At 54.2% G+C, this 26,788-nt stretch overlaps 1 protein-coding gene and 1 long non-coding RNA gene across 6 annotated transcripts in view; one reads left to right on the top strand and one right to left on the bottom strand.

Annotated features, from left to right (window-relative positions):
• MFSD2A (major facilitator superfamily domain containing 2A) overlaps positions 1-17,563 on the top strand; it is a 22,141-nt gene extending 4,578 nt beyond the window's left edge. Inside the window, exons 4-14 of one of the 2 annotated variants that reach the window (XM_025198741.1) lie at positions 4,523-4,646; positions 4,982-5,060; positions 6,242-6,411; positions 6,844-6,934; positions 8,457-8,575; positions 8,953-9,036; positions 11,462-11,545; positions 11,898-12,010; positions 14,133-14,276; positions 14,985-15,161; positions 16,151-17,563. In XM_025198741.1, coding sequence (XP_025054526.1) covers positions 4,523-4,646; positions 4,982-5,060; positions 6,242-6,411; positions 6,844-6,934; positions 8,457-8,575; positions 8,953-9,036; positions 11,462-11,545; positions 11,898-12,010; positions 14,133-14,276; positions 14,985-15,161; positions 16,151-16,211 — 1,246 coding nt within the window. In that variant the 3' untranslated portion in view covers positions 16,212-17,563. The remainder of the gene's footprint in view (positions 1-4,522; positions 4,647-4,981; positions 5,061-6,241; positions 6,412-6,843; positions 6,935-8,456; positions 8,576-8,952; positions 9,037-11,461; positions 11,546-11,897; positions 12,011-14,132; positions 14,277-14,984; positions 15,162-16,150) is intronic. The other variant, XM_014517831.2, reaches the window with a different exon arrangement.
• A 1,743-nt stretch (positions 17,564-19,306) lies between these two features.
• Positions 19,307-26,788, bottom strand: part of LOC112549539 — a 10,129-nt gene continuing 2,647 nt past the window's right edge. Inside the window, exons 2-5 of one of the 4 annotated variants that reach the window (XR_003092988.1) lie at positions 25,087-25,243; positions 24,858-24,993; positions 20,876-21,195; positions 19,307-19,653 (exon numbers count right to left, since the gene is read on the bottom strand). This is a non-coding gene — a long non-coding RNA (uncharacterized LOC112549539). Of the gene's footprint in view, positions 21,196-24,857; positions 24,994-25,086; positions 25,244-26,117; positions 26,778-26,788 lie in introns of those variants that run through there. The other 3 variants (XR_003092989.1, XR_003092987.1, XR_003092986.1) reach the window with 3 other exon arrangements.

Here is a 26,788-nt window from a genome sequence, read left to right as displayed (position 1 = left end):
TCCTGGCTTCCCTGGGAATCCCGAGAGCTGTCGGTCTCCAGCACAACAGGTGGCTTTGCAGTCCTGCACTAGCGCTAGCAGTGGGTGGGGGCGCATGGCTGATGCACAAGCTAATCCTGCAGCTAGAGGGGAAGAAGAGGGATCTGCTGGAAATCACATGACCAGCAGCTGCTCCAAGTACATGTCTCATGGAAGAGAAGGCCACCGGCTGTGGGGGCTAGGCAGGGAGGCTCAGTCCCTTCTGACCCCTCCAGAGCAGAGCCCCCAGTGCTCCTTGAAGTGAGATGCATCCAAAAGGTGCAGGGGTGAGCAGGACCCTGCTGACCCAGGATGCTGGGGGCATGGCTACAGCATCTCTCCTCTGGGATGCTGGTGGCTGGCAGCTATCATCCTGCAGGGAGCTCTGTGGAATAGGCTGGCAGAGGGAGACCCCCAAAGTGCCACCCCACATGAAGCATTGGGGGAGGAGAACCGTTCTCCAGCTGTTGCCCCGAGAGGGGACATCTCTGGGTGAGGATAGAGATGCAACCATAGGGCAGCATGAGGGAGGTTTAGACTGCATCTGCCAAGCTGCTGAAGACGCAGGCTGGGTCCCCAGCCCTGCCAGGATCCCTGATGCAGTAGGTGGGGCGGAGAGGGAGAGGTGGAAATTAGAGGCACCCACTTCTTTCCCCACAGCTGGTGATTATAGCTCTGCTCCTGGGGGTTTCCTGGAATAGCCCTCATGAAAGCTGCGGTGTTCTGCTGTGTTTAAAGCAAGCTTCAGGCATGAGCCCAAAATAGTTCCTCTCCCAGCTGTGTCTGCTGCAGTGTCCCCCAGCCTGAGGGTTCAGCACGCTGGGCAGTGCCGTCTGGGCACACTCCAGGCTCAGCAGACAGGGTGGATATTCCACCCCCTAAGTCTCTTTGTCTCTCTCTCGCGTGGTATAATCTTGTGGTGTTAAAGCTGGGGGTGGGGAGTAAGGCCCCAAAGGTCTCAGACCCGTGTGCTGTCCGCCTATTCTTGCACTGAGCCTCCGAGTTGGACTGGGCCGGGCACCCCAGCCCCTTACTGCACAGAGGGAAGCAGGGTGCTGAGCCATCAAGAGAGATGGCTCCTGGTCACAGCTTCAGTGCTGCTTGGGCTTGGCCCGCTGCTTTCCCTAGACATCACCTCCCATTGATTTCACTGGAGCCAGCCGCAGTAAGGCACAGCATGCCCTAAGCAAGGATGGCGGAAGTGCAGGACCTGCCTGCCTCAGTTTCCCTACTTGGCAGGGGAGTGGGGGGGTTTACACTTGCTGTTCCTGGGTGCTGAGAGCTGATTTGCCAAGTGTAAAGCTCTCCGAGCTCACTGCATGGTCAGGAATGGCTGGCTCTTGTGTTCGCAGTCGCCCATCGCCTGGGTTCACCCACTTTTCACCCCTAACTCTGCAATAGCACTGATTGCCAGTGGGTACAACCCTTGCTTCTTGAGGTCTGAACTGTTCAGTCCCTCTTAACCTAGGAAAGGTGACTTGTTGGCTTGCACACCTGCCCGTACAGCTGTGCCAGGCCGGTGTTGACAAAAGGCAACCTTGGGTTCCTTGCGTCTCCTGAGCCCGGGATAAACCGATAAGGCTGCAGGTTTAAAAGCTGCTCCTTCCCCCTACTACTCTGACATTGTTTGGTCCCTTGCTGCGATCTGTTCCCTGGGGAATTCCCTCCTCCATCAGATCCAACCTCCCGTTCAGCCTTGCCCTGGTCTCTGACTCGGCGTGACTTCCAACACTCCCCACTTTCACTGTTCAATGCCCCCCCACCCCTCGTGGTTTCCCCTTGCAGATGACTCCAAGGTCCTGTTTTCTTGCCAGCCCAGGGCACGCACTGGGGAAGTGGCTGCCGGGGCAGGAGGAAGCCGTTAAACCATAAGGAATGGGGGTGTGTCGCAGGGAGGAACACACCACCCCAGTGCTGCCAATGGGGAGGCAGGCAGAGCAAGCGCTGAGGTCTTGGCGCCGCTGATGCCAAAGCCTGGGTCAGGGGTTACTACAAGTCAGACTCCTGAGAACCGCGTGGCTGGGCGGAGGCGGAGGAAAGGCTGAGCCAACATTAGATTCCTTAACTCCGGCTACACACGTGGCTCCGGGCTCTGGGGTGTGTGCCTGTCCCCTCGCTGGAGCCCGGGTCCCTGCTGTGCTGCTTGGGTGACCCCCGTGAGACGGGGTGGGTGTGTGGGGGGGATGCAACAAACCCAGCCTCATGGCACCCTGGTAGTTTCAAGTCTGCATAAGTGTAAGCGTCAGGGAATTTTGAATGACTCAACGTACAACCGCGTCTGCACATAGTGATAAAAAGGGGTGGAGGAGGGAGGAAGGGCATGTGTATGTCTGCCCATGCTCTGGCCCACTGCGTCTGTGCCACGTCATTGGCCCCTTTCCCTAGGAACAAGCTTTCCCTGCGTCACGGAAGTGACAGAACTGCAGAAAAATGCGCGCCTGTCAAGCCAGGCATTGCTTTCCCCCCACCCTCCGCTTCTGGTTGCTGTGTTGTGGAGACGGATTAAGTTTCTCACACGCCAAGAGTTAAATTTAACTCCCTGCCTGGTGGTGTTCACCCAGAAAGGCAAGAGATCTCGCTCTCCTGTTCCCATGGGGAAAAATAAATCCGGCTCCTCTAGAGCCGTTCTGGAATTGCCCAGGGCAAGGTGTGCGCGCATTGTCCGGTGTGCGCACAGTCCAGCGCGAGGAGGTCCTGGGTTCCCAAAGGCAGCATAAACCTTAGGATCAGGTCCTACATGGAGCTGATCTAGCCATCCCCGTACCATGCCGGACCCGGAGAGAAGCAACTGGTTTCCTGCTGCTATCCCTGTAGGAAGGGGAGCAGCTCGGTCCTCTCCCTGGGCGCCGGATCCTGCGTGTCTCTCACCAGTGGGTTACCGAGATGTTCTCTCACCCCCCCGTATCCAGCTGAGATCTCGGTGCTGCTCAGATCTTGGCCCAGTTCCTGAACTCAAACTGGGTCCTCCCTCCCCTGCCCAGTGGGGAGAATCGCACCCCCCTTTCTCTGGGTGGGTCTCCATGGGGGGAATTTAACCTCCATTTTATTGGCTGCTGGAAGCAAAGGCTAGCCTGAATCCTCCGGAGGAATTTGGCCCTGACTACAGCCGTGTGGATGGCTGGGTCTTGGGAGGATGGACAGGGGCTGTCAGCCACAGGGTGCTGCACCTGGCGTGTGCTGCTGGCAGAGGGGAGGGCTTCTGCTCTACCACCCCTTCGTCCTGCTGCTAGGGGTGGGGGGCACAAACCGGCTGGCCGTGCAGCGCTGGACAGATGGACAGACCGGCCTGTGCTGGGACCAGCTCCCTTCTCTTCGTGCTTCCTGCTCCACATACCTCTCTAACATTTCCCACCGCAGGATCAAAGGAAGGAGCCTGCTAGTCTCCCTGGCAGAGGGTTAACCCTTCCTCTGCCACTCCACAGCCTGGCTTTGTTAGGGAAATGGGCTCCCATGAGAGAGGGTTTGGAAAGGGCTGTGGTGTGCTGGGCCCTGCCCTGTCATAGAAACCAGAGGGAGCAGAACGGTGGGGGTAGAAGGAAGCTTTGCCCAGCTCTTCCCCCCGCCACCCCATGATATACTTCTTCCAAAATGTTTAGCCTGGTTGGGGTAAAGACTGCTGGACAAGCCTTTGCCTCAAAGGGCTTGCAGACTGAAGCATGTGAACGCATTCCCTGTAGACCGTCTCCCAGTTCCTGTCAGCTCTGCCAGCCCCTCTCTAGTCCAGACAGACCATTCGCTTTCTCAGCCCACCGCGGACTGGCGCCCAGCAGACAGACTGTTCCTTTGGGGAGATTTGCTCTCAAGGATCAAAGCCTTTCGCTCTGTTTTTTCCTCTCTTCTACCCCGAATGACTTGGAGCTCTGCTCTTTCTCATGGCTGAATGGAGCATGGAGGGGGATGCGGGGCCAAGAAAGGAACTGCAGCACAGGCCTTGGAGAGAGCTGGGCAGAGATTCAAAGGGGATTTTCCAAGGAGCTGGAGGGAGTTAGGCACCTGAATTCCTGCAGACTTCAACAAGTTATACCCTGCTGAGCTATGAGCTGCCAGTCAGGGGAGATGCTGTGTCTGCCAGGCTGGGGCTGTGGCTACAGTAGGATATTGGGTGATCTGAGTCCAAGTTGGGCTTTTGCAGTGTGGGGTTCAGTGATCTGTGCTCTAAGGGCAATTGTGGAAAGCAAGTGGGAGTTAAAAAGAGAATCACAAAGGTCAGGGTGGGCCCTGTGGAAGCTGCCCTACCAGCCCTGCAAGCTCCTACCTCAGCCTGTGCCTGAAAGGTTGTTCCTGATTAATTGGAGCAGCCCGGAAGCACTGCTGGGTCTCAGGCTTTCCTGGCCTTCCCTGCCCCTAGGCAACATGTTTTCGTGGCCTGGGGCTGGTTTTTTGGCTTGGCTTGTGTTCCAACCTGAGCAGCAGGGCTTTGCTATGTCCTCCCAGCTGATGTCCCCAGGCTTGGCTTCTCAGCACTCATGCTCTCTCTTTCTGTCTCTCAACCCCCTCCCATAAGGATCATCTTCTCCACACCATTTGCCGTGATCTCCTACTTTCTGATATGGTTTGTGCCAGACGTCTCCAGCGGTCGAATGATGTGGTATCTTCTCTTCTACTGCATGTTCCAGACCCTTGTGACGGTGAGCGGTGCCCTCGCCCGCACTGCTGGGCTTCCCGGGTCAGGGGGAGAGAGAGGGGCAGCCCAATGATGGAGCCGGTGACTGGGACCCCAATGGGAGTTTTGGTATAAGCTGTGCTGAGAGTGGCATGCAACAATGGGGAAGAGATCACAGGGTACAGACTTGCTGGACCTGGATGGAGTCCACTGGCTGCGTTGGACTCCTGCAGTCCTGAGCTGGCCTGTGCCCCATGCTGGCTGCTGCTCCAATTCATGTGCCTGGCATGAGTTCTGCCAACTGGTATTGCCTGGAAACAAAGAGTTAACCCTCTCTCTCCTTGCCCTGTCTCCTTGCAGTGCTTCCATGTCCCCTACTCAGCGCTGACCATGTTCATCAGCCGGGAGCAGAGCGAGCGGGACTCTGCCACTGCCTATCGTAAGAGCCTTTCCCTCCTCCCTTTGCAGCCCCACTGATGGCCTGTCCAGGGCTCACATGCAGTCCCTGACATCAGTGCTGTGGTCATGTTGCTTTGCATGCTGGTTGCCAAGACAGTTAGGTTCCCCCCTTGCATTTGCTGAGAGCTATGGGACTCTTCAGTCTGGAGAAGCACAGGCTCAGGGGGGACCTGGTGGCAGTCTATAAGTATATAAGGGGTATGCATCAGGATCTGGGGGAATGCCTGTTCACCAGAGCGCCCCATGGGATGACAAGGTCTAACGGTCATAAACTTCTCCAAGACCATTTCAGGCTGGACATAAGGAAGAACTTCTTTACTGTCCAAGTCCCCAAGGCCTGGAACAGACTGCCTCCAGAGGTGGTGCAAGCACCTACTCTGGACTCCTTTAAGAGGCGTTTGGACATGTATCTTGCTGGGATCCTGTGACCCCAGCTAACTTCCTGCCCCTGGGGCAGGGGGCTGGACTTGATGATCTTCCAGGGTCCCTTCCAGCCATAATGTCTATGAATGTCCTGCCCCCCCTGCATGTTCAGGCATGCATCTGTGTGCGTGATCCCTACAGGACATGTGCAGTTGGCAGGTCATGTCCTCACCCAGAAATGGGGGTGTATGCGCGAGCCTGAGCAGCCTGCTTGAAAAGGGTGTCGAAGCTCTTTGCTTGCATCCTGGATTGCAGCTCTTACACCCTGTGTGTCCTTGTCCCCAAACTAGGGGGCCCTTCTAGTTGCCCCAGTCGAAGGGTTTTGTTTAGTGGCCTCATTTGAATTGGCAGGAGTCTGTGCCCAGCTGAGGCCTTGCTCGCTCTAGGGCATTGCCAAACCAAGAAACCTGGACTGGGAGGTCCCGAGCTCTGTCTCCACCCTTGCTGCTAGCCTGCACCCCCTCTCTGCTCCTCAGTCTCCCCACTGGGGACTTCTCCCTCCCAGGAGCATGGGAGCCATGTTCAGAAAGGACTCAGAACTGTGAACGGAGCCACAGGAGAGCAGCACCTCTGTATGCAGATCTTCTGCCTCTGGCTGCCCAGGCACTGGGCATAGCTTGATCCAGCTTGGGCCTCTTGCCTCCAGAGGAGCTGATTTTGAAGCCCTCTCCCTGCCCCTGTGGGCCTGAGCCCCAATGCTGGCAGTGCTGTGATGCTGTGTGTGGCTCCTCTGTGCAGGTATGACTGTGGAGGTTTTGGGCACAGTGCTGGGCACAGCCATCCAGGGGCAGATTGTGGGCAAGGTGGACACCCCATGCATCCACAGCGAAGAAAAGGCTGGGATCAACTCCTCAGTGGCCATGGAAGAGGTGAACATGACCCACAACACTGGCTCGCTCACGGACACGGTAGGCCTGCTGCATCCAGGCATCCTGCCCCTACCCTACTCCCATTTCCTTCTCCCTTCATCACCCTTCTCCCTAGAACTCCTCCAAACTGCTTCTGCAACAGAATCCAATGTCAGGTGCTTACAGGACATGAGTTTTCTCAAGTCCTCCAGGCCCACAGAGATGCCTCTGTAGTCACTTGGGCACCTCATCCCTTTGCCATTCTGGCCTTTGCTTCCTAGTGAGCATTGATTGCAGAGCAGACACCAGAGGAGGCTTCAGCACAATCTGGGGTGGAGAGTGGGGCTGTCTCTGCAGGCTTGGCTCTGCTCCATGGGCCATACCTGGCCTGTGGTTGTACAGCACGAGGGTACATCAGTCTGGGGTCCCCAAGGGCCATATTGGAGTGCCCTCCATCACTGAGGTCCGTGTCTGTCTCTCTGTCTCATGCAGAAGAATGCATACATGATCGCAGCCGGTGTCATTGGCGGGATCTACGTCCTCTGTGCTGTGATCCTGTCGCTGGGCGTGCGGGAGCAGCGAGGTGAGTTCAGAGTGTGAGCTGGGCAAGGCTGAACGGGCTTGGTGGGGCACCAGGGATGATTTCAGTGCAATGTGGCAAAGGTCATCTTGCCGTCCTGAGAGGTACGTGTGCCAGAGGCTGGAACAATAAACCTCGGGCTACTCCCTGGCTCCTGTTGGCAGAAAGCAAGGGACATGGTGGGGACGGGAAGCTGCCTTGTGGCATGGGGCTTCTCAAGGGGGAACAGCCCTCACTTGCGCTGGGTGATGCCACACCAGTCAGTCAGGAGGTGCCAGGGCTGCTTGCTGATGAGTTGACCCCTTTCAGTGGGTCCCATTGTACTCCAAAGGCCTTTTGACTGGAGCAGCCTTTGAATGTATGTGAGCTCCCTTAGTACATACTGCTGATCAAAGAGCCGCACCCATGGCTACCCGCTCCTTGCTATGCTAACAACACGTGTCCATGCTAGCCCCAGAGATCCTTCCGCAGAAGTGCTGCAGAAGCAGTGTCGAGGGTGCAGCAGCCTATTCCAGCAGAGAATGGAGCACTTGTGGCACAGCTAAATGGGGCAAGGGGGGGCGCAGGGCTCCTGGGAGGCTCTTTGCTGAAGGATGCATATCAGGGGTGGAAGACATCCTCCCCTGGCATCAGTAGGTTCTTGCCTTCATTTCCTCCTTCAGTTCTGCTGGGGGCTGGGAGCTCTCACTACTTTCTCTCTCCTCCCATTCTGGTCTTGTCAGCTCCTGCCTCTTAGTAAGACACTGAGAGGGGAGCAGGAGCCCTGGGGATAGAAAGAGAACAGAGCCTCAGATAGACAGCCCCCCCAGCCTCTGTTTCTCATGCATCAGCCTCCAGTAGAAAGGCACCTTGTCTTGCAGGAGAATCTCTGGAGGCCACGTTGCTGCAGGACGCTGGGAGGATTTGCCAATTGTCTGGCCTTTGCTGGACAAACTTTTCCCTGCCTGGTTTTGCCTGGCAGATGTCTAGACTCCCATATGCCAGCTGGACCTGAGATTTCTCTGTGGCTGCTAGGATAGTGCTGAATGGGACTTCTGTCTGAGCCCAGCTGTTTTTCATTGTGCTCTTTGCAGGACAGTTGCTCTGGACAAGGACTAATGCTAGTAAAAAAGCCCATTCTACGAATGCAGCAGGGGTATGGGGGCTGGGGACTCCAGTATCTTGATCCCCTGCCACTGACCTGAGGTGTGTGACCTTAGTCAGCACACTTAATGCATTAGGGCCTCTATCTCCCCACCTGTAAAATGGGACTAATAGTGACCCACCTCCCAGGGTGCTGAGGATGGATGCCCTGCAGCATCCAGGAAGATCAGTCTGGTTGGAGGGAGGTGCTGTTAGCTGAGAGTCTCCCAAGTGTGAGTCAGGCAGGGTGTTTCTGTATGCGGAGCACAGCTGTCTTGAGTCTTTCCAAGCCATGGGCAAACAGGAGACATGTTATAGCCTTTGTGGCCATTACTCTAGCCTGCCTTAAATGTGTTTCTCTCTGTGTCTAATCACCCACCTGTCCCGCTTTGCTTCCCAACAGCCTCTAAGCTCGAGTCAGATGAGCCCGTCTCCTTCTTCCAGGGGCTGAAGCTGGTAATGAACCATGGTGCCTACATCAAGCTGATTACCGGCTTCCTCTTCACCTCTCTGGCCTTCATGGTAAGGGACCCCGGGGAGGAGGAAGGCAGCTGGATGCCCACCGGGGAGTGGGAAGGAAGTGCACGACTTGCAGAGGGGGCAGGGGCAGGTTCCTGAATCCCTGCGAACTGCAGCTGGGCTATGAGCTGCTCGATGGGGTTGCACTCTCCCAGAACATCTGCCCGGGGCTCTGCTGGCCTCTGCAAGCCACGCACGGGGACTGGCCGGAGCACTTAGCCTTGGCCCTATGGAACTGGCTTGGGGCTTGCAAGGAATTGGTTCCATGTACAATTTGCACATTTTCCTCGGAGATTTGGACTGTGGGATGGGAGGCATGGGTGGGAGCAGAGTTCCCCCTCTTCTCCACTAACGTGGCGGGTCTCTTCCCTCCTTGCCAGCTGCTGGAAGGGAACTTTGCCTTGTTCTGCACTTACACCCTGGGCTTCCGCAACGATTTCCAGAACATCCTCCTGGCCATCATGGTATGTACTGAATGTGCTTGTACGCTTATCCGCCGCCTCTCCATCTTTGTGTAATACCTTCAGTGCAGGGGCTGACTATCTTTCATGTCTCCCACCCCTAGGCACTTCTGTAATAAGGTTCATGAGCAATAATAGGTTTATCATAACCCTTTGTCCACCCCCTACACTCAAGGGGGGACAATAGAGAGTAACAAAGTAGTGTCATAGCCACCAGCAGGGCTTGGGGATGGAAGGGAACATGACTTACGGGAGTCTGAGGTAGAAGAGGAATTCAGATGATGCAAGAGGGGTGAGGGGATGGGGCTGGAAAACCCCTGGCATGGAAAGGAAGGTGCCTGAGGTTGCCTAAGGAGAGGGGGGAGGGCGTCATGGTACTAAACATGGTTCCTGGAGAGGCACAGCCCATTGGCGAGAACAGCAAGCCCTTTGTCTGCCCGCAAAGCTGTCCAGGAAGGGGGGAGAATAAAAGCCATGCGGCCTTTTGTTCACGGGTTCTTTTTTTCTCTCTCTCTTTTCATGAGGGGGGGAAGAAAAGGAGCCCTGAGTGTTTATCGCAGGGAGGCATTGAATGGAGGGAACAGAGCAGCTCGTCTGGGAACCCTCTCCGCGCTGATCGATGGGGAAGCGCGGGGGTGGGGGACCATTGTGGCATGAAATGCTTTGCCCTGCCAGAAAGGCCATGAAAGGAAGGAAAAATCCTCCCAGGGCTCTAAGGAAATGCGAAGTCTTGAAAGCCATTGAGGCAGGAGACTGATCCCAGGGCCATCTGGAAAACGTGCTTCTCCCCTCGGGTCCCCAGCCCAACAAAGACCTGGTCCACGCGATGCCCCCTCCCACCCAGGGCAGCTGTCATGGGTCTGGCTGTGATGCACCAGCTCTCATGTCTCCTCAGCTGTGGGAAAGCAAGCCCCCTCTTCTAGCAAAGGAGGCTTGTGAAACGCTCCCGGGAGCTCATCTGCCTTGACCTGGGAGGAACTGTCTTGCCCAGTGTGGCCAGGCCACTCCAGAAAGGCAGCGAGAGCGAGTTCAGATGGGTTTCAGGATGGAGAAAAGTGGGTCTTGGGTCTGGGATACCTGGTCCTACGGTAGACACGGCCAGTGTCGGGGCTGAGGTGGGGCTCTGAGCAATCCCTGCCCACCCACGTAACCTGTTGAGGGCTCCTGTGAGCCCATTTTCATACGTTGCCCACAGTATGTTGGGCTCACAGGTGCAGCATCAAGGGCGAAGGAGCAGGCTCCCAGGGTGCAGATGCTAGGATAGACCTGGTTAGGCCTCCAGGGCCCTGGGGTGGCCTGACTCATAGGGGTGGGAGACATGAAAGTGTTTGGAGCTGGCACAGGCGCTCCTGGGAAGCTGATTTAAGCCCTGGGCCCTTGTCTTTAGATCTTCCCACCACTCCCCTACCCAGGAATGGGTCTGGGCACATCTGTGCAGCTGCTGGATCCCACGCAAATACCGGCCTGCCTGGTGCCACAGCTCCTGAGCACCAAGAAGAGGAAGAGAGAGCAACCTCTGCCTTGCCAATGGCATGCAGGCTTCCCGGCTGCAAGCACAAGGCAGCAGGGGTGGGGCTGAGGGGAGGAGGGCAACCTGGCTTGCAGCCCTGGTGAGCAAGACCAGACAAAGGCGCGTGTGCCCATGGAGGTGGCACTCGCAACCTCCCTGAGCCTCTCTGCGCGGGTCTGCCAGGGGGAGGCCTGGGGGTGTGTTGTCCATCCCTCCTGGCAGCAAGGCTGGCACGAGGTGACCGGTCCCTCCCCCAGAATCAGTGCTGCCAGCTTGGGTTATGTAACTGTTGGGAGGACTGACTGCCCGGGCGCTGGCTGGCAGGAGCCAGGAGAGGCCCTGAGATGCCAAGGCAAATGTCTGCTCGGCGGGGAGGGGAGAGCGTGACCTCAAGGGACTGTGCTCTCGGGGAGGGCCTGTTTCATGCGAGAGGGACTCCCTGAGCCAGGCCTGGGGGCTCTGCTCTGCTCCCCACAAAGAGGAGACGGTCCCTGCTCTCCTGGAGTAGCAGCCGCGCAGCCCTCCTGGCACCTTTGTGACCAGCAGTGAAGGATGTGGAGGCAGGGGCTGTGATTCGGGGTGAAGGAAGGAAGGAACTGATGGGGAGTCACAGGGGGGGAAAAAAAATTCAAGAGGAGACTGTATGGGCACCTTGCTGAGGCCACCTAACCCCAGTTGTCTTTCCTGCCTGGTGCAGGGGGCTGGACCCCATGATCTTCCGAGGTCCCTGCCAGCCTTACAGTCTATGAACAAAGATGGAGATAGGTCTGAGCTGGCCTGGCCTCAAGTCAGCATCCTTGTCCTACCTCAATGACTGCTCACCTCCAGTGCAGCAATGTGGCTTGTTGGACCAGGGCTTATAGGCAGACTGTGGCTGCCCAGATAATATAACTCCCCCCTTCTGCCCCTCTCTCGCAGCTCTCGGCCACCTTGACCATCCCCCTCTGGCAGTGGTTCCTCACGCGCTTTGGGAAGAAGACGGCTGTCTATGTGGGGATCTCGGTGAGTAGCCCCTTGGAGGCGAATGGGGCACTGGGGCAGAGGCTGGCTTACTGCTGAGTGTCTCGGGGGTGATTCTTGCAGTGGAGACCGAAAAAAAACAGCCCCTGTGGGCAACCAGAGAACTGAACCTTTGGCCAGGCAGGAGCGAGTGCTCTGTGCCGCCGTTGTAAGGAAGTGTATGTTGCTTCTGCTTCTCTTCTCTCTGCCTTTTTGGGGCAGAACCCAGGCCGCCAGCCAGCACCTTCCTAAGTGCTCATGGGTGGAAAGATGAGGGAAAACCCATTAGCTTCTCAAGACCCTCTTGGCCTTTCCATAAGGCGAGTCCTTGACTGTCTCTTCCTCCCGTATGCAGTCTGCCATCCCCTTCCTCATCCTGGTGGTCGTCATAGAGAGCAACCTCGTCGTCACCTACCTTGCAGCCATTGCAGCCGGGATCAGCGTTGCTGCTGCTTTTCTCTTGCCCTGGTAAGTCCGAGTCCTGCTACTTCAGGAACTTGGAGGGTCCTGGCTAAGGGTGGGTCTGGCTCCTGTGCTTGGGGGCAGACCAGTCACCAAACCTGGGGTCAGGAAGGAATTTTTCCTTCAAGTCAGACTGTTGCCCTGTGGGGTCAGGCCAACTCTCAGGATCTCAATGTTGCGCTCTTAGACAGGAGGGTGTGACACAATTGCACATATACAAACACACAAATCAATTAGGTGTGTGTGCGCGCGTGCGCACACACACACACACACACACACACACACACACACACACACACTCTACCAACTCAGGGACATATGCATCCAAACTAGCCTAGGCACATACATGCCTATCACCGATTCAAGCACATACACTATACACCCCAAAAGTTAGACAAAAATCACTTGTCCATACCCGCACATTCAGTACTCATACACAGATCACTAATTTGTATATCATGCACACAATGAGAGAGAGAGGTGTGTGTGTGTGTGTGTGTGTGTGTGTGTGTGTGTGTGTACACACTCACCAGTTCACACACATACAGCCCACCTACAAATTCACACAAGTAAGTTCCTAACTTGGATGGTACAGTATGTATGTGTGTGCCTGGACTACCTGGGATACTTGGGGGAAGTTTAAGGTGAGAGAGAGAGTTAAAGCGTAGGGAGTGAAAGTTGCCAGAACCGGGATTAGAACCGGTGGACTAGAGAAAATCTGGCTGAGGAACTGAGACTTGGGTTTACTTAAGATCAAGTGGCCCCGGGGTTACTCGAGGTCACTGGTGCAAGGGAAAAAAGCGTGGTAGCAAGGAGGAGACAGCCAGGAAAGAGAGACAGAAACCTGAGAGCTTGGGGCTGGAAACTGAGGCAGACAGCTGAGAGATTTGGGTGGGGCGGGGGCAGAAAAGTGGTGGCGAGGAGGAGATGGCCAGGAAAGAAACTGAGGCAGACACCTGGGAGCTCAGGGAGAAAGGCAGTGGGGCTAAGATAGTGGCAAAGAAACGGAGCTCAGGACAGATGCTGGAGGTGGCAGTGAGCTAGAAGCAGGAGAGGGAGAAATGAGACAGAAGTTAGGGGGGCGAGGAGCAGAGATTTGAAGCAGGGCCAGACTGCAGTAAAGCAAACCCAACTCAGGGGTCCAAATAACAGGTTTATTAAACAGACAACACACTACACAGCTCCATGAAGTTATTGGTTCTCATGCACGCACGCATACATGCACAATGGCAGCAGGAGAAAGACTCAGTGGAAGGGCTGGAGTCCAGGTAGGGAAGAGAAAGAGTCCAAGTCCTTGGTTGAAGATGGGGTGGGGGTGATAGCTACCTATCCAGGCTGGAAAGGGGGCTTTGTCTAGCAGGTGTTGTCCAGAGGGGGGTCGCCGGCAGGGTCCCTGGGTGGATAGGTGGTGTGGCATGGTGCTGGTCCAGATGGGGAGGGCGTCCCAAGGAGTCAGTCTTCAAGACTGATCCCAGACTATGGGGGGGGTTTCGCTTTCCTCTGTAGTGAGGGGTCTGGTGCTCTTCTAGGGTCCCCTGTGTATGTATTAAGCAATTGCTTCCCTGTCACTTTAGTGGCAGGGCACTGCTGCTTCCCCCCAACTCCTGCTTTTACGTGTGGCATGTAGTAGGATGTTCCTGGGGTTTGTGGTTGTGTGCCTTGTGGTTGTGCAGAGCGTTTGCCATGGTGATGTAGGAGAAGTCTTTGGGTGAATGGTTGCCTGTGAACACGGCAGGCAGGACTCGATGTCCCTGCCAGTCCCTTGTTCCTATGAGCTACAACCCCACATCCTCTGTCCCCGCTGAGCCATGACATACCCAGTGATGAGCCACTGGAAGCCTTGGGTTTGAGGTGGTTGTCTGCCCTGCTGGAGATCGTGACACCAGATATAGGGGCTGCTTAATGAGTCTTGAGCGGTGGTGGAAAAGACTCCTGCCCTTGGGATGCTTGGTGTTGCATGTCGATAAGCATATGACAAGTCCATAGCGTGTTTGTGTGTGTGTGTGTGTGGTTGGGGAGTGGGAAGCAGCTGCCTCTGCTTTGAAAGAGGAAGGCTTGTCTGCACTGCAGACACGTGGGTTTTGCTAGCCTGGCTCTGAGCATGGCTCTTCCCCTCTTCGCCCCCCAGGTCCATGCTGCCGGATGTCATTGATGACTTCAGTCTCCAGCACCCTGACTCTCGTGGCCATGAAGCAATTTTCTTCTCCTTTTATGTCTTCTTCACCAAGTTCGCCTCTGGGGTGTCTCTGGGAGTCTCCACGCTCAGTTTAGAGTGAGTCTTTGGCAGGGTCTTTCAGATTAGGACAGAAGGAAGGCCCCCCTCAGCCCTGGGGGGAGCCTTCTCCACTCTGAGCCACAAAACCATGAAGGCAGCTGGGGTTTTGAATTCAACAGTCGGCACCAGTGGCTACTTCAGACACCCGTGCACATCATGGCACAGGGTCGTGCCAGTCTGTGGTGAATGGGAGCAAAGGAAGCCCTTAAAATGTAGTTCCCCTGATGAGGAGCTAGCATGGTAGCTGAATGGAGGTGCTAGAACATGGGATTTGCTTGTCCCATGTGATGTCTGTGGTACTTTATATGGCCCCAGGATGGAGTATTTTGTAGCATCTAAGCATGTTGCAGCCTGTTTCAATCAATGACTGTATGCAGGGAGTTTGGGGCACAAATCTGAACCCAAGCCTTAGGCTCGTGCCCTGACCCCTGGGCTATCCTTCCTCCTCAAGGAAGCGGAGAGGCTGGCAGTTTGCAGACTTGTGGAGTCCTGGCTTTGCATTCAAAGGAGTTGTAGGTGATGCTCCCTGGCAGTTGAGAGGAGGGTCTGACCCTGTGCCAATGCAGTGGCCACAGGCTCAGCAGAAGAGTACCAGCAATGCCAAGCTCTTCCCAGGAGAGCTGGGCCTGGCAGGGTGGAGGGGGATGGAGTTGGGAACAATTTGGTGCGTCTCTCCCTTGCTTTAACACTGCTGCTGTGTTGTAGCTTTGCAGGGTACCAAACCCGGGGCTGCTCCCAGCCTGAGGCAGTGCACACCACACTGAGGGTGCTGGTATCAGCAGCCCCAGTGGCCCTCATCCTCCTGGGCCTGCTCCTCTTCAAGCTGTACCCCATCGATGAGAAGAAGCGGAGGGAGAACAAGAAAGCCCTGCAAGAGTTAAGGTGAGGGCAAGCACTGGGGCAGGTTCCTCAGCACCACGGGGTGGAAAGGAACGAGCACTTGGTTTGGCCAGGGTGCTGCAGAGAGCTCTGGGACTTGCGCCAGGTCCAGCCCAGCATCCTGAATGGTCATAGGGCTGGTCAGACCTGCCATGACGCTGCTCTAAGCTGGCTTTTGGAGGTCCCAGGGAGTGGTGAAACCCTAGAGCCCCCAGATGGCTTCATGCTGTCTTCCCCTCAGCCCTGTAAAGCACAAGAGGCCCGCAGCCCTGGAGCCACCTGTCCTGCAGGAAGGGGTGCCCTAGAGAGCAGCACAGCAGGGACCTAGGCCTCACCCCAGCAGTACAGGCAGCATCTTGGTGCCATGGCACATACATCATCACTCACTAAAATTGGAGCAGCCGCCCCAGTGTGCACCTTACTCCCCACAGGCATGAGTGTTGGGTTTCTCTGCTGCGTAGCTCATTGCAAAAGGGTGGCATATACCACCCATTCCTATAACTGCTTCTTTGTGCCGGTACTGCATGTTCCCCAGTGTGGGCTGTGCTCCAAGGCCTCTATTGCCCTTTCACTTTCTGCATCTGCTGACTTTGGACCTGTGGGTGTGTGGTGGTGTGTGTGTGTGTGTTTGGGGGGGGGGTTACAGCTGGGCATAGGGAAATGGTGCCCCCTTCCTGTGGGCTTAGGGGGACCCGCTGCCATCCAGCAGCCTTGGTGACATGGGTTGGGTGGGGGGGGTCTCAATCCAGTTCCCATTGATGGGAGGGAAAGTATTGAAAACAGAGTTGCTGTTCCAGTTGTCACCGTGCTGGTGCTCTGGGCAGAGTGGCCAGCAGACAAGTGGGGCTGGAGACCCGATGCCTGATAAATGGTCTGGTGGCAGGACACCCTTTGGCTCACTGGCTCTCACTACAAAGCCGCAAGCTCCCCCACCCACCCCACCCTGGGTAAGACACGATGTTCTGTCTAACGCACTTCTGTCCTTTGCTCAGCAGGGAGGAGAGCAACAGCAGCTCAGAGTCAGACTCCACAGAACTCGCCAACATCGTGTGACCCGGGCTCCCCTCTGTGCACTGTTTCTGCACTGGGCTCTCTCAGGGCTGGCCCCTCTCTGGGACTGGACTGAGCTGATGCTGATGTAGCACATGTTACCCCAGCCTCGGGAAGTACCGGTGCTATGCAGGGCTCTGCAGAGCATCTGCAGCCAAAAGGAAGGAGGATCTGCAGTGCACTGGGCTCGTGCCTTATGGGAGATGCATTGGTTGCCGATAGAGTGCATGACACGGGATCTCCTCCGGACTCTACTAATGCGCTTCCTAGCAAACAAGCACTAAGCAAAATCGCCATGCAGCTGTCTGCAATGCACAGACGCCCATGCCAGAGGGTTCTGGCTTGTAATATGCGCTAGAGTTGTGCCTACTGCCTGTCTCGCAGTCATGTACCAGGTCCCATGAGCACGGATGTGGGCACTCTTTCTCTCTGGATCACTATGGACGTGCTGCTTGGTGTATGTTACACTGTCCACGGGAACATGCCAAAGGCAAACTCGCCCGTACTGTCTGTAAATATGACACTAATTTAGGAAGAGCCATTTTTTTTTATAAAGAGCCTAATTAATTAACTTAAGGATGTTGTAAATAGAAGAAAAACTTGGTTTTGTTCCTATTTGTATATGTCTGTATGGAAACCAAATGAGCTATTAATATTAATTTCCATAAAAGGGGGACAATGTCACCTATCTTAGCATGGTAGATTTTTTTTTTCTTCTTTATTCTCCTTTCCCTGTGCTCAAGGTTCATACAGGCATCTGGACCAAGAGGCTCAGAGTCCACAGGTCCACGTGGGGTCCATCTAGCCTTCAAGAGCAGATGCCGTGCTGATTTTTCACAGAGGAATGTCAGTGAACTGGATGATCTCCTGTCTTTGCTGTGTGCGATTTGAGCCCTGTGCATTCCCAGCTCCTCAGACCCATGTTCCTCTCCTCCTCCTCTTCCTTGCAGCCCTGGGGGACCGAGTTCATGCAGGTCTAAAGCCATGGAATGCCTTAATCCAGGGCAGTTTAATGTGCTGCTCATACATTTAACCCTTTGTTACCTCCCTGCTCAGTGACTGCACTGGAAGAAGCCAATAAAGGTTCTACTCTTTTCCTCTTAAAAAGGCAGAGGGGATGAAATAGGAGGTTTTGGAGCCCAGACGCTGGAAACAGGAGGGGTGACTGGGGACAGGAGAGGTGCTAACCTGACACTTAACACTTGTGCAGCACTGTCCCCCTACAGAGTGCTGTGCTAGCATTAGTTCCCCCCCATCGGGGGATATTTATACCCGGCTTGCTTTAGATAAGGAAAGCAAGAGGCAGGGAGGGGCCTGGGACTTTCCTTCAAGCCCATGCCAGAGGATCAGAGTGAGCAGTAATAAAGTTAGAAGCCTCTGTCCTGATAAAGGTGCAGGCTTTTAATGAAGGTGAGTTCAGTGAGGCACTCAAGTGGCGAGGAAGAACTGTGATTGAGGCAAGGGAGCAGGTGACATGGGGACCACAGGGGTGGACTGCAGCTTGGCACAGCACTGCTGGGCAGCGTGAATGCCAACAGGAAAGACAGCAAGGGTGGGATTGCCCATCGCTTTGTGGCACCTTTGCTAATGCAGGGCTTGTGGGGAGGGAGGAACCCAGGCCGGACTTGCTGCTTTCATGCCCATGGCACTGTGCAGGGGGCTCCCTTTGGTAAGAGCCATGCACGGTTCTGGCGTGGTATAAATAGCAGACAGATGACAAGACATTAGCAGGGCTCAAAGCCCCAATCCAGAGAGGCCTCTTTGTGCTCAGGGTGGGGTGCAGGGCAAATGACTCCTGCACTTGATTACAGAACAAAGCACAGGGCGGTAATGAGGGCTGGAATTTAAAAACAGCCAAAAGAATTAGCCTTTAAATGGGAATGCTCCTCAGACTCCAGATTAGGCCAAGAATCCAAGAAGCAGAAAGTAACTCGATGTCTAGCAGAACAGAGCGGCCCGAGCCCTGGCCAGTGTCCGTCAAGGATATAGAGGCAGGGACAAGATGACAGCTGAGGTTTTTGTGCTCGGTTCCAAGGCAGAGGGGGGAGGAGAGAAGCTGCCTTGGTTGGTAGCCAAAGGATAAGAGCCCCAGGGCTGGTGAGCAAGACTGGGGCTTTGTTAGAAGAGCTGCTCCCGGGTACGAAAGCAAGTCGGGGTGTGAAGTGACATGCACCCAACAGCAAGGGGTCTCCTGGGGGTTGCTCTGAGGTCCATGGGCGTGAGTGGTGCATGCCCCTCTGAATCCACCCTGCCCTGTACCCCCCACAACCCCAGCGCTTCTGCCCTTCTCCTTGCCTGGGGGCCTGGCTGCATCATGGGCCAGGGCCCCTGAACTCCTGGGCGCCCTGCCCAGCACCTCTGGTATGGTTTATGCCCATGCCTTCACTCAGCAAGACCCTTTATCAGACCTCTCCCTTGTGCAGACTCCCTTCCACCCCAATGCTCCCTGACTCGTAAGTCCTAAGCTGTGGTTTTATCCTCTGCATTAAAAGGTCAAGCAGGAGATGCTCTCTTCTCCCCTAGCCTTTTCCTCCTTAGCAGCCCCTTTGCCCCCATCACACCCCTTTAGGATTCCCGTCCCAGCACCTGCCAGGCCCAGCCAGGGGCCCAATGCTGTGGCTAGTTGTCATGGCTCCAGGGTAAATGAGCAAGAGTTTAACAATGCATTTGTTCACACCCAATTTACTCTGGAGAAAGAGCCCCAACCTGCCCCATCTGCTGCCCTGGGGGGTAGTCCTGAAGAGGCCTCCGCACTCTAGCTGCCAAGGAGAGCAGTGCCTGGGCCTCGCAGCAGAGGGGATCACAATAGGCACAAAACCATAGCTCATGCCTCAAATATCTGCAGCGCAGCGAAGGGATTAGTCCAAAACTCTCCCTCCGTAATGAAAAGACCTCTATTAGCAGGCAGCTCCTCCCATACCCCGGGGTCTGCCCTGCCTGCTGCGGATGGAGTACGCAGCGTCATGAGAACAGAGGGTGAGGGCCTATTTGGGATTTGGCCCAGCCCTTTTGTCGCCTGGAGCCCACCCCCGTGCTCATTATCTGAAGTGACATGCACCCACTAATGAGGAAATCCAGAGCAAGGCTGATAAGCCTGATATCTTTATTGCCCAGCAAAAGGATGATCAGTGTCCTAGCACCAGCCAGCCCAGGATCAGAGATCTTCACAGGCATTCATTAACCCCCTCCAGCCTCCTTCTCCGCTAGGTCCGCTAGGGATTGCTTCACCCAGCGGTGACGTAAAACCGTCTGTCCGTGGCAGTGGGGCACAGACAGCAGACAAACCTGAGCATTCAAAAATCAGGACATCGACTCAAAAACATGATAAGTTTTCTCTGAAATGGTAGGCTTGTGAAGTTCTTTTCTTTGCTTTCTTTCCTCGGGGCCTGTAAGGTGCATGAAGGAACCTGTTCAGGCTCTTGTGCAACTACAAGAGCTGATTTTCCTCATTAAAAAAAGAAAAGGAAAAAAAAAAAAACAAGTTTCACCTAATCACATGACTCCAGGAGCTGGGGCTTTATGCAAATCAATCGATCAATAAATACCACAAGGGTTAGAACACCAGACAGAACAGCCGGACTTTAGGATGGGGAAGGAAGACCCCTTTATGGAGCTGAAACTGCAAAGCGGGGGGGGGCATTTTGTTAGATTGAGATGGGAAGCAAGAACGGCTTGCAGGCAGAGGGAAAATTCACTGGAAGAGCTGCTTGTGGGCAGGGGATGCTGTGGATGGCTCTGAAAACAGAGCAGCTATCGAATCATAGAAAGGGATATTTCAGAATAGCCTCCGTGCTGTAAATTCCCAGTTTAACTTAATCTGCAGTGACTTTCCAGACGAGCTGGAAGGGTTTGCCCAGACGAAGAGTAGAGGAGCTGACAAGGAGACGCTCAGGCAGAATGCATCCTTGCTTCCTTCATAGCTGAGACTTGTTGCTAGCATCCCTCCCCACTCAGCAAAGGGGAAGGTTGCCCTGCAGACAGGACGGGGTCTAACCTTCCCACAGCTAATGACAGCGGAGTCTGCTAGTGGAGACAATGCTACAGAAAGGGGAATGAGGAAAAAGCAAGGAGGGTCCCAGGACTCCTCATGACATAAGAAGGGCGACCCGTCTTCTAGCAGAATTGAACACGGGCTGTATTGAAGAGGCACGATGCCAACGCAGGGGTAGAGGCCAGCATATAACCCCTGCCCTGGGTGGGCACCTGGGTAGCACCTGGCCGTGGCAGCAGAGGGGCTGACCATAGCTTGGAGACTGTACTGCCCTCCAGATAGACCAGGTCCAGGCTCACTGACAAGGCGCTGCAAGGAAGCCTGTGTGCCTGCACCCGCTTCTCACAGCACAGCTCGTGCTGTTCTTTCTTTCTTTTACAAGTGACAAGCTGCAGCTATTTATCAACTGAAAACAAAACCGGCCTGTTGATGTGAGGGCGAACCGTAGCGCCACATCCTTGCAAGCCTGGAAATGAAGCTTCTGCCTCCTCCCCCTGCCAACGGTAGGGACGTGAAAGCCACTGAGTGTCGAAATGCTCCAGGACCGTGCTCAGCACAGCCATCAGTCTCTGCCACGTGTGCAATGATCTTCCAGCTGCCCTGGCCAACATGACTGGGGGAGTGTAAAAACATACCAAATCTCCCACCCACATCTCCCAGGCAGAGAATGACTCACTTAGCAGTAAATGCAGTGCAGGACCCCAAGGAAGCAACTGAGGGCCCCATGCTGTCAGCCGGACAAAGTCTTCAAGGACTGAAGAAGGCCGCCATCTGCCGGAGCAATGAAACACTGCTGGACATTGCTACCAGGACTGCAACCTCATGTGTGCTGCAATGTCCCAGGTCAATTAGCTTTAATTATAACGTGTGATGGAAATGCATCTCATCCAAGCAACACAGACTCCGGGGGGCATCTGAGAAGCCCTTCGTTCCTATGTCGGGGTTGCGGGGGGTTTGTCTCGGTTACTGAAATCAGAGAACGATTCATCAGGTGCCCTGCAGGGAAAACCAACAGTTTCAGATTGGCAGCATGCTAGGAAGGAGAGTGGCACAGGATGTGTTGGAGGATTGATGGGGACTGGTGATAGAGAGCTATTTATTCACCTCCGGACTGCAGGGTAGCTGATTCTAGCCCAGCTCAATAGTGGCCTTGGATAGAGAAGTAGACGTAAGTCGTGTTGCTTACTACAGTACAGGAAGGTGCTCAGATACTGGGGTGATGTGGGCACTATAAGAACTAAGGTAGGGTAGGATAGGGTATTGCCTAATGCAGGGGTGGGGGCAAACTGCGGCCCACCAGGCCATTCTATCCGGCCTGCGGGGCCCCTACAAAATTTAGAAAATTAATATTTATCTGCCCCTGGCTGCCTGTCATGGAGCCCTTGATGGCTTGCCAAAACTTGGTAAGCGGCCCTCCGCCCGAAATAATTGCCCATCCCTGGCCTAATGGCTAGTCATTGGCTTCGTGATCTGATTCTGACAGACCATTTCCATCCAGCTAGAAGGCAAGCATCCATGATACAAACACCCCAATGCCATTATGACATAATGTCATAATTAGCACTCTTTCTGGAAACCTCCATGAAATCAGAACCCCCTTCACCCCCAGGAGTGGTCCCCTAGGAGGAGGATGGAGGCCAATTGGCAAGGCAGGGTGAGGAAGCTCTCACATCCCATGTCCTGGAGGTATGTAGAAGACTGTAGCCTGTCTATACTCAGAGGCTGTTGTGCCAGAGGTACAGCTACAGGGATAGATCCCTGTGGTTTGGAGTTTTTCTGCCACCAAAATTATAGCAGCTTCCCTAAAATAGCAGAAGCTTTGCTGGCAGAAGCTTTCTTTTGGCAGGAGAGCTGAGTCTGCCCCTGGGATCCTGTCAGTGTAGCAGTGTCAACTGCAAGGGGCATTATTTTCACATCCCTCCCCTGCATAGCTCTGCTGGCTGAACTTGGGCATGCAGACCAAGCCTTTATGACCTTCAGGGGTGCCCATCTGCAATCATGCCATTGAGTTAAAAGGTTCAGAGCAAAAAGCCCATCTGAGATTTGAGAAAGATTCAAATGATTTGTTTTAGCAATATTGCAAAACAATACTGGGATTAAGGGTCACTGTGATGTTAGGTGATATAGTCACCGGTCATAGCTTAGTGACCTACAATTATTTCTAATGAAACCGATACAGCTTACACTTTTTTTTTGTCCGCTGCCAGTTAGAGTGAGTGGGGGTGTCACTATCACATACCAGTCACGGCAAGAGGAAAACCAGTCCAAACCTAGGGGTTACCCAACCCTGGCCCAATGACCTGAGTTTACGACTCCTGAAAGGAAAGCAAACCCAAGTTCTAGCTCAGTTATTACCTGATGTGTCACATTGGGTAAATCAACCACCTTGAAAGGGCCTAAAGCCATTGACTTACGTCAATGGGATTAGTTGCTGTTGGTAAAGTGCTCTAGTAACCAGGACATAATAAGTGAATGCACTTCAGACAATGTAAAGAAGTGCTTTGAAGGTGCAGTAAAGGTTATTGCTTTAAAATCCCCCTGTACAATGGATTTAAGCTCTAAATCACTGTATTAGGAAATGGTTGGTCAATCACAATTCTGTTTTCAGGGCTGGCAGGGCCTGAGATTGAGCATGCCCTAAACAACCAAGCTTTTCAAGATAAAGAAACACATAGTAATCAGTCAAGATAGCTAGTCAGGGCAGATCATCTCTAGAGGCTGCAGCTGGACTGGAGAAAAAGCAGAAAGCAATGAAAAATGAGCAGAGGCACTGACTGCATGAGCAGTTACCAATAGAGAACTGATCCACCAGGAAGGATTTGGTTGGAAAAGAAGAGAAGGCGATGCAACAGAGAACGGCAACAAGTGCTATTCATTCACCGTGCCCTATTCTCCGGGGGTGCGCTGAGACGTGAGAAGGCAGCCCACTTAAATGAATAAAAGGAAATGTGTTTCAATCCAAAATAGGATTAGTCTGTGGGTGGCTCTCCCTGCTGCAACCTATTACTGAATGTAGCAAGACGTAGATAAGGGATTAACTGCTGATATGATTAAGGCAGCATCTGCACCTTCAGCAGCTAGGATAGAAAAGGCAAGAGTTAGCCAGCCTCAAGCTTTGTGGCATGGGGTGGCTGCTAGATAAGGTCATGAAGAAATGGCTCCTGGGTCAATATGGGAACATTATAGGTACATTATAAGGTACAATATGGGAACATCCAGGTACATTGTGAGGAGAGTGAGTCACTGTCTCTGAGACCTTTGGCAATGGCCAATGCCAGACAGCTACTGAGCAGCCAGGGGTTAATTACACTGTCACCGGCCTGATCCGTCTGCTGGTCCCTGAGCCACTTGCCTTCCCCAGCTCCTCCTTTCCATCCCCGCCTCCAAGGGCAGGCTGGGCAGATGCCAGGGGATCTCTGCCACATGCCAAGCCAGTTTTCTCTGTCTTCATGTCAAAAAACATTTTAAACTCCTGTCTGCCGCTGCTGTGACTCACTTCCCTGTTCCACTCCAGAAGTGGCTGCCCTTCGGGGCAACGCTATGGAAATGGAAGTTGTTATTGACAGCAAAAAAGGAGGCTGTCAGATTGCACTTCCTATTTGTATCAGGCTAATCGGTCCCTATGGAAACGTCTAACTAGGCTGCAGATGGAGAAGGGAGAAGGATGTGAATCATTGAGGGAAGAGAAGCACAGAAAGAACATCACGCAGCAGCAGGGCCTGCAAATAAAGAGAGCCTGGGGGTCAGACTTGATGATCTGCTCAGGTCCCTTCCGACCCTACCTACCAAGTATTAACAACATAGGGCATGGCGGGGGACTTGGAGAAGTACATCGGATAGGAAGGGCATGAAAAGCCACAGCCGCCTCTCCCAACTGGGCCTCCATTGTTTTGCACCTGCCTTTGAAGCATGGTATATAGGGCACAACTGAGGAATGAGTTGTTGGAGAGAGCTGGTGCTCCTCCAGGTATTGCAAAACCCCTTTAGCGTCCAGCTGGTGGCTAAGCCCATCACCAGATTTCAGACCAGGACGGGATTGTCCAGCAGATCGGACTGGGTCATTAGCCTTCCCCTGTCAGGTGGGACATGGTTCACTTTCTAGCATCGCCTGGGCTTACGTCACCTAAGAAATTCCTCCCCCCGCATCTCCCCAGTGCAGGCCCCAAGGGTCCTTGGTCTTGCTTGCTCCCTTCCTGTGGTATGTCATCGTTTTGGAGGCCCTGGTTTGTTCTTTTCATATTTAAGATCCTAAGCCTGTGATGAAGTGCCAGACTATATCTGTGTTTGTCATGTGGGGGTGACCAGAGTGGACCTTTTAGGACTACGTGTCTGTGGTATGGCTGTCGACAATCTATGGGGACAGGACTTCATACCCAGATGGTCCCTGCCAGTTTTGCATGCCTGACTTTGACCAAGAAGACCTGTAGGAGTGAGGGTGGCAGTTAGGTTGTGTGACTTGACAAGCCCTTGAATTGTTTCTTGACAGAAAGTGCCAGCCCCGCTGGTGAGAAGTGAGAGAGAAACCATCTTTCTCATTAGGAACTAGGCTGAGTCCCACCCCTGAACTCATTTCACACGGCCACTAAATGGAAACAGCATGTGGTCTCTTCTGAGCTGGGCTAGATTAAAATGGGCCTTTTAGCAAAGAACCTCCTTACCAGTCCTCCGAGCCAGCCAAACCCAGCTCTTCAAAGGTATCCTGGCCCCTTGCCCTCTTAGGAATCAGGATCTGTGCCCCTGCCCCAACCAGAACGCTTTGCAATGGGCTGGGTTTTTGTTTTTAGCCGTATCGGTCTAAGGACAATATAAAAGAAAACTTTAAACAATGTTATAATTCACCACTCTATAAACAGGTGCAACTTTAAAACATAAAATATGATGAGCTACCCTAACAGGCAGGCCAGGTTCTCCGAGTAGATGTGATCTCTTTTATTAGACCAACTGAGTCATTGGGAAAAAGTTCTTGGCAAGCTTTCAGGTGCAACCACCCTTCTTCAGGCATAGGAAGTCTCTGCTGTTCTGACACTCCAAGGAATGAGAGAAGCTAAAAGAAAAGCAGGACGTTAGTGAGACTGGAAATAGGTAGAAATAAGGAATGGGCTGGCATTTCATGAGGTCTAGTCTGCAATACATCACTAGATGTCAGTATAACCACATTGACGGGATGTGCACGCTATTAATTCCTTGCATTTAATTCCTAGGGACAAAACCAACTGGCCCTGGCCAAGCACGAGAGTCCTGGAAGCAGAGAAGAGATGGCCGGTTAAATTTAGGACCTCTGAGGCAGGGCGATGGCTGAATTGCTAGTTTCCACTCTGCTGGGAGGCTGCGGCAGCAGATGTTACCATCTATGGTAACGAAGAGCGGAGGGCAGGAAGTGGTAAAGTCAGCGCACATCGCTGGGTCGGCTCCTTCCCAGCCTGTCAACGTGTCCAAGCGGTGTCTGAAATTCACAGGCTATTTTCTTCTCGCCCAGACCTTAACCCTAGGGAGCAGCTCCACCTCCTCTGCCAAAACCACCAGCGCGACTTGAAGCAGCAGCCGGGAATAGACCGTGCTTAGGGGCAATGTCCAGTCACTTGTAGATGAGAGGGGTTCTCTCCCTAGATCAGGGGCAATTGAGCTGATGGGGAAACGAGCCCCCGCACTTCTCTATGTGCCCGGCTTTGTGGGGGGCTATTCCTGATGCTCTGGGCAATTTCACTGGCCCTCCCTGCCTCAGTTTCTCCGGCTCTCAAACAGGGATGCCCATACCCCTCTTCCCTTTGCACACTGCCGAGGTCCCCGGCGGGGGGGTGTTGATTTGCACGCACGGCTCTTCAGTCAGAAAAATAAAGCACCCTTGCAGGGGGCTCCCTTTGGGAAATCTTTCTAAGCGACACATGCCACGATCTCCCTTGTCACCATGGCACAGTTACCTCTCGAGGGCAGCGGCTCACAGCCTCCGTTTAGACTCCAGGCCCCTTTCTTGAGACTCCAGAAAACGCCAGCTCTTCGTTTCCACTTCTTTTTTGACAACAGGAAAGTCATACAGAGCAATCCTGCTGCTGCAAAGAACTCAGAAAGCCCACCGCAGGCCAGAATGGCGTGACACGCTGGACAGCTGCTAGAAATCTCTGGGTTTCTTTTGGGTGCGGGGAAAGTTCAGGTGGGAAGGGAGCTCCGGAGGTCGCATCTGGTCCAACCCCCCCCGCTCCAAGCAGGACCAGCCCCAGCTGCATCATCCCAGCCAAGGCTTTGTCTAGTCGGGTCTTCAAAACCTCCAAGCGCGGTTTGGAGGGTGCGAGGGTCACGTGGCACCCCGCAGCACCCGCTAAAGGATCTCGCATCACCCCAGGGCAGCTCGCAGGGCCTGGCTCCGTGTCGATGCATCGCTCACAACAGGGGCCCTCATCATCGCCCCATCATGGGGGGGCTGGATGTGCCCCCTCCCCTGCCCGTTGAGCCCATCCCTCAGCTGCCTCCAAGGAAAGCTTTCGGGCTGCTGGCTGCGTTGGGTGACGGATGGACCTCACAGATTTTTCGGTTTTTTGGGCCAACCTGTATTTCATAGGTTCTTTGGGTAAATGGGATCTCTTTTATTGGACCA

The sequence above is a fragment of the Alligator sinensis genome, unplaced genomic scaffold, assembly GCF_000455745.1.
Source record: "Alligator sinensis unplaced genomic scaffold, ASM45574v1 scaffold337_1, whole genome shotgun sequence".
Lineage (NCBI taxonomy): Eukaryota > Metazoa > Chordata > Crocodylia > Alligatoridae > Alligator > Alligator sinensis.
Note: the sequence above shows the minus strand (reverse complement) of the source record. Positions and strands in the feature narration are given on the sequence as shown.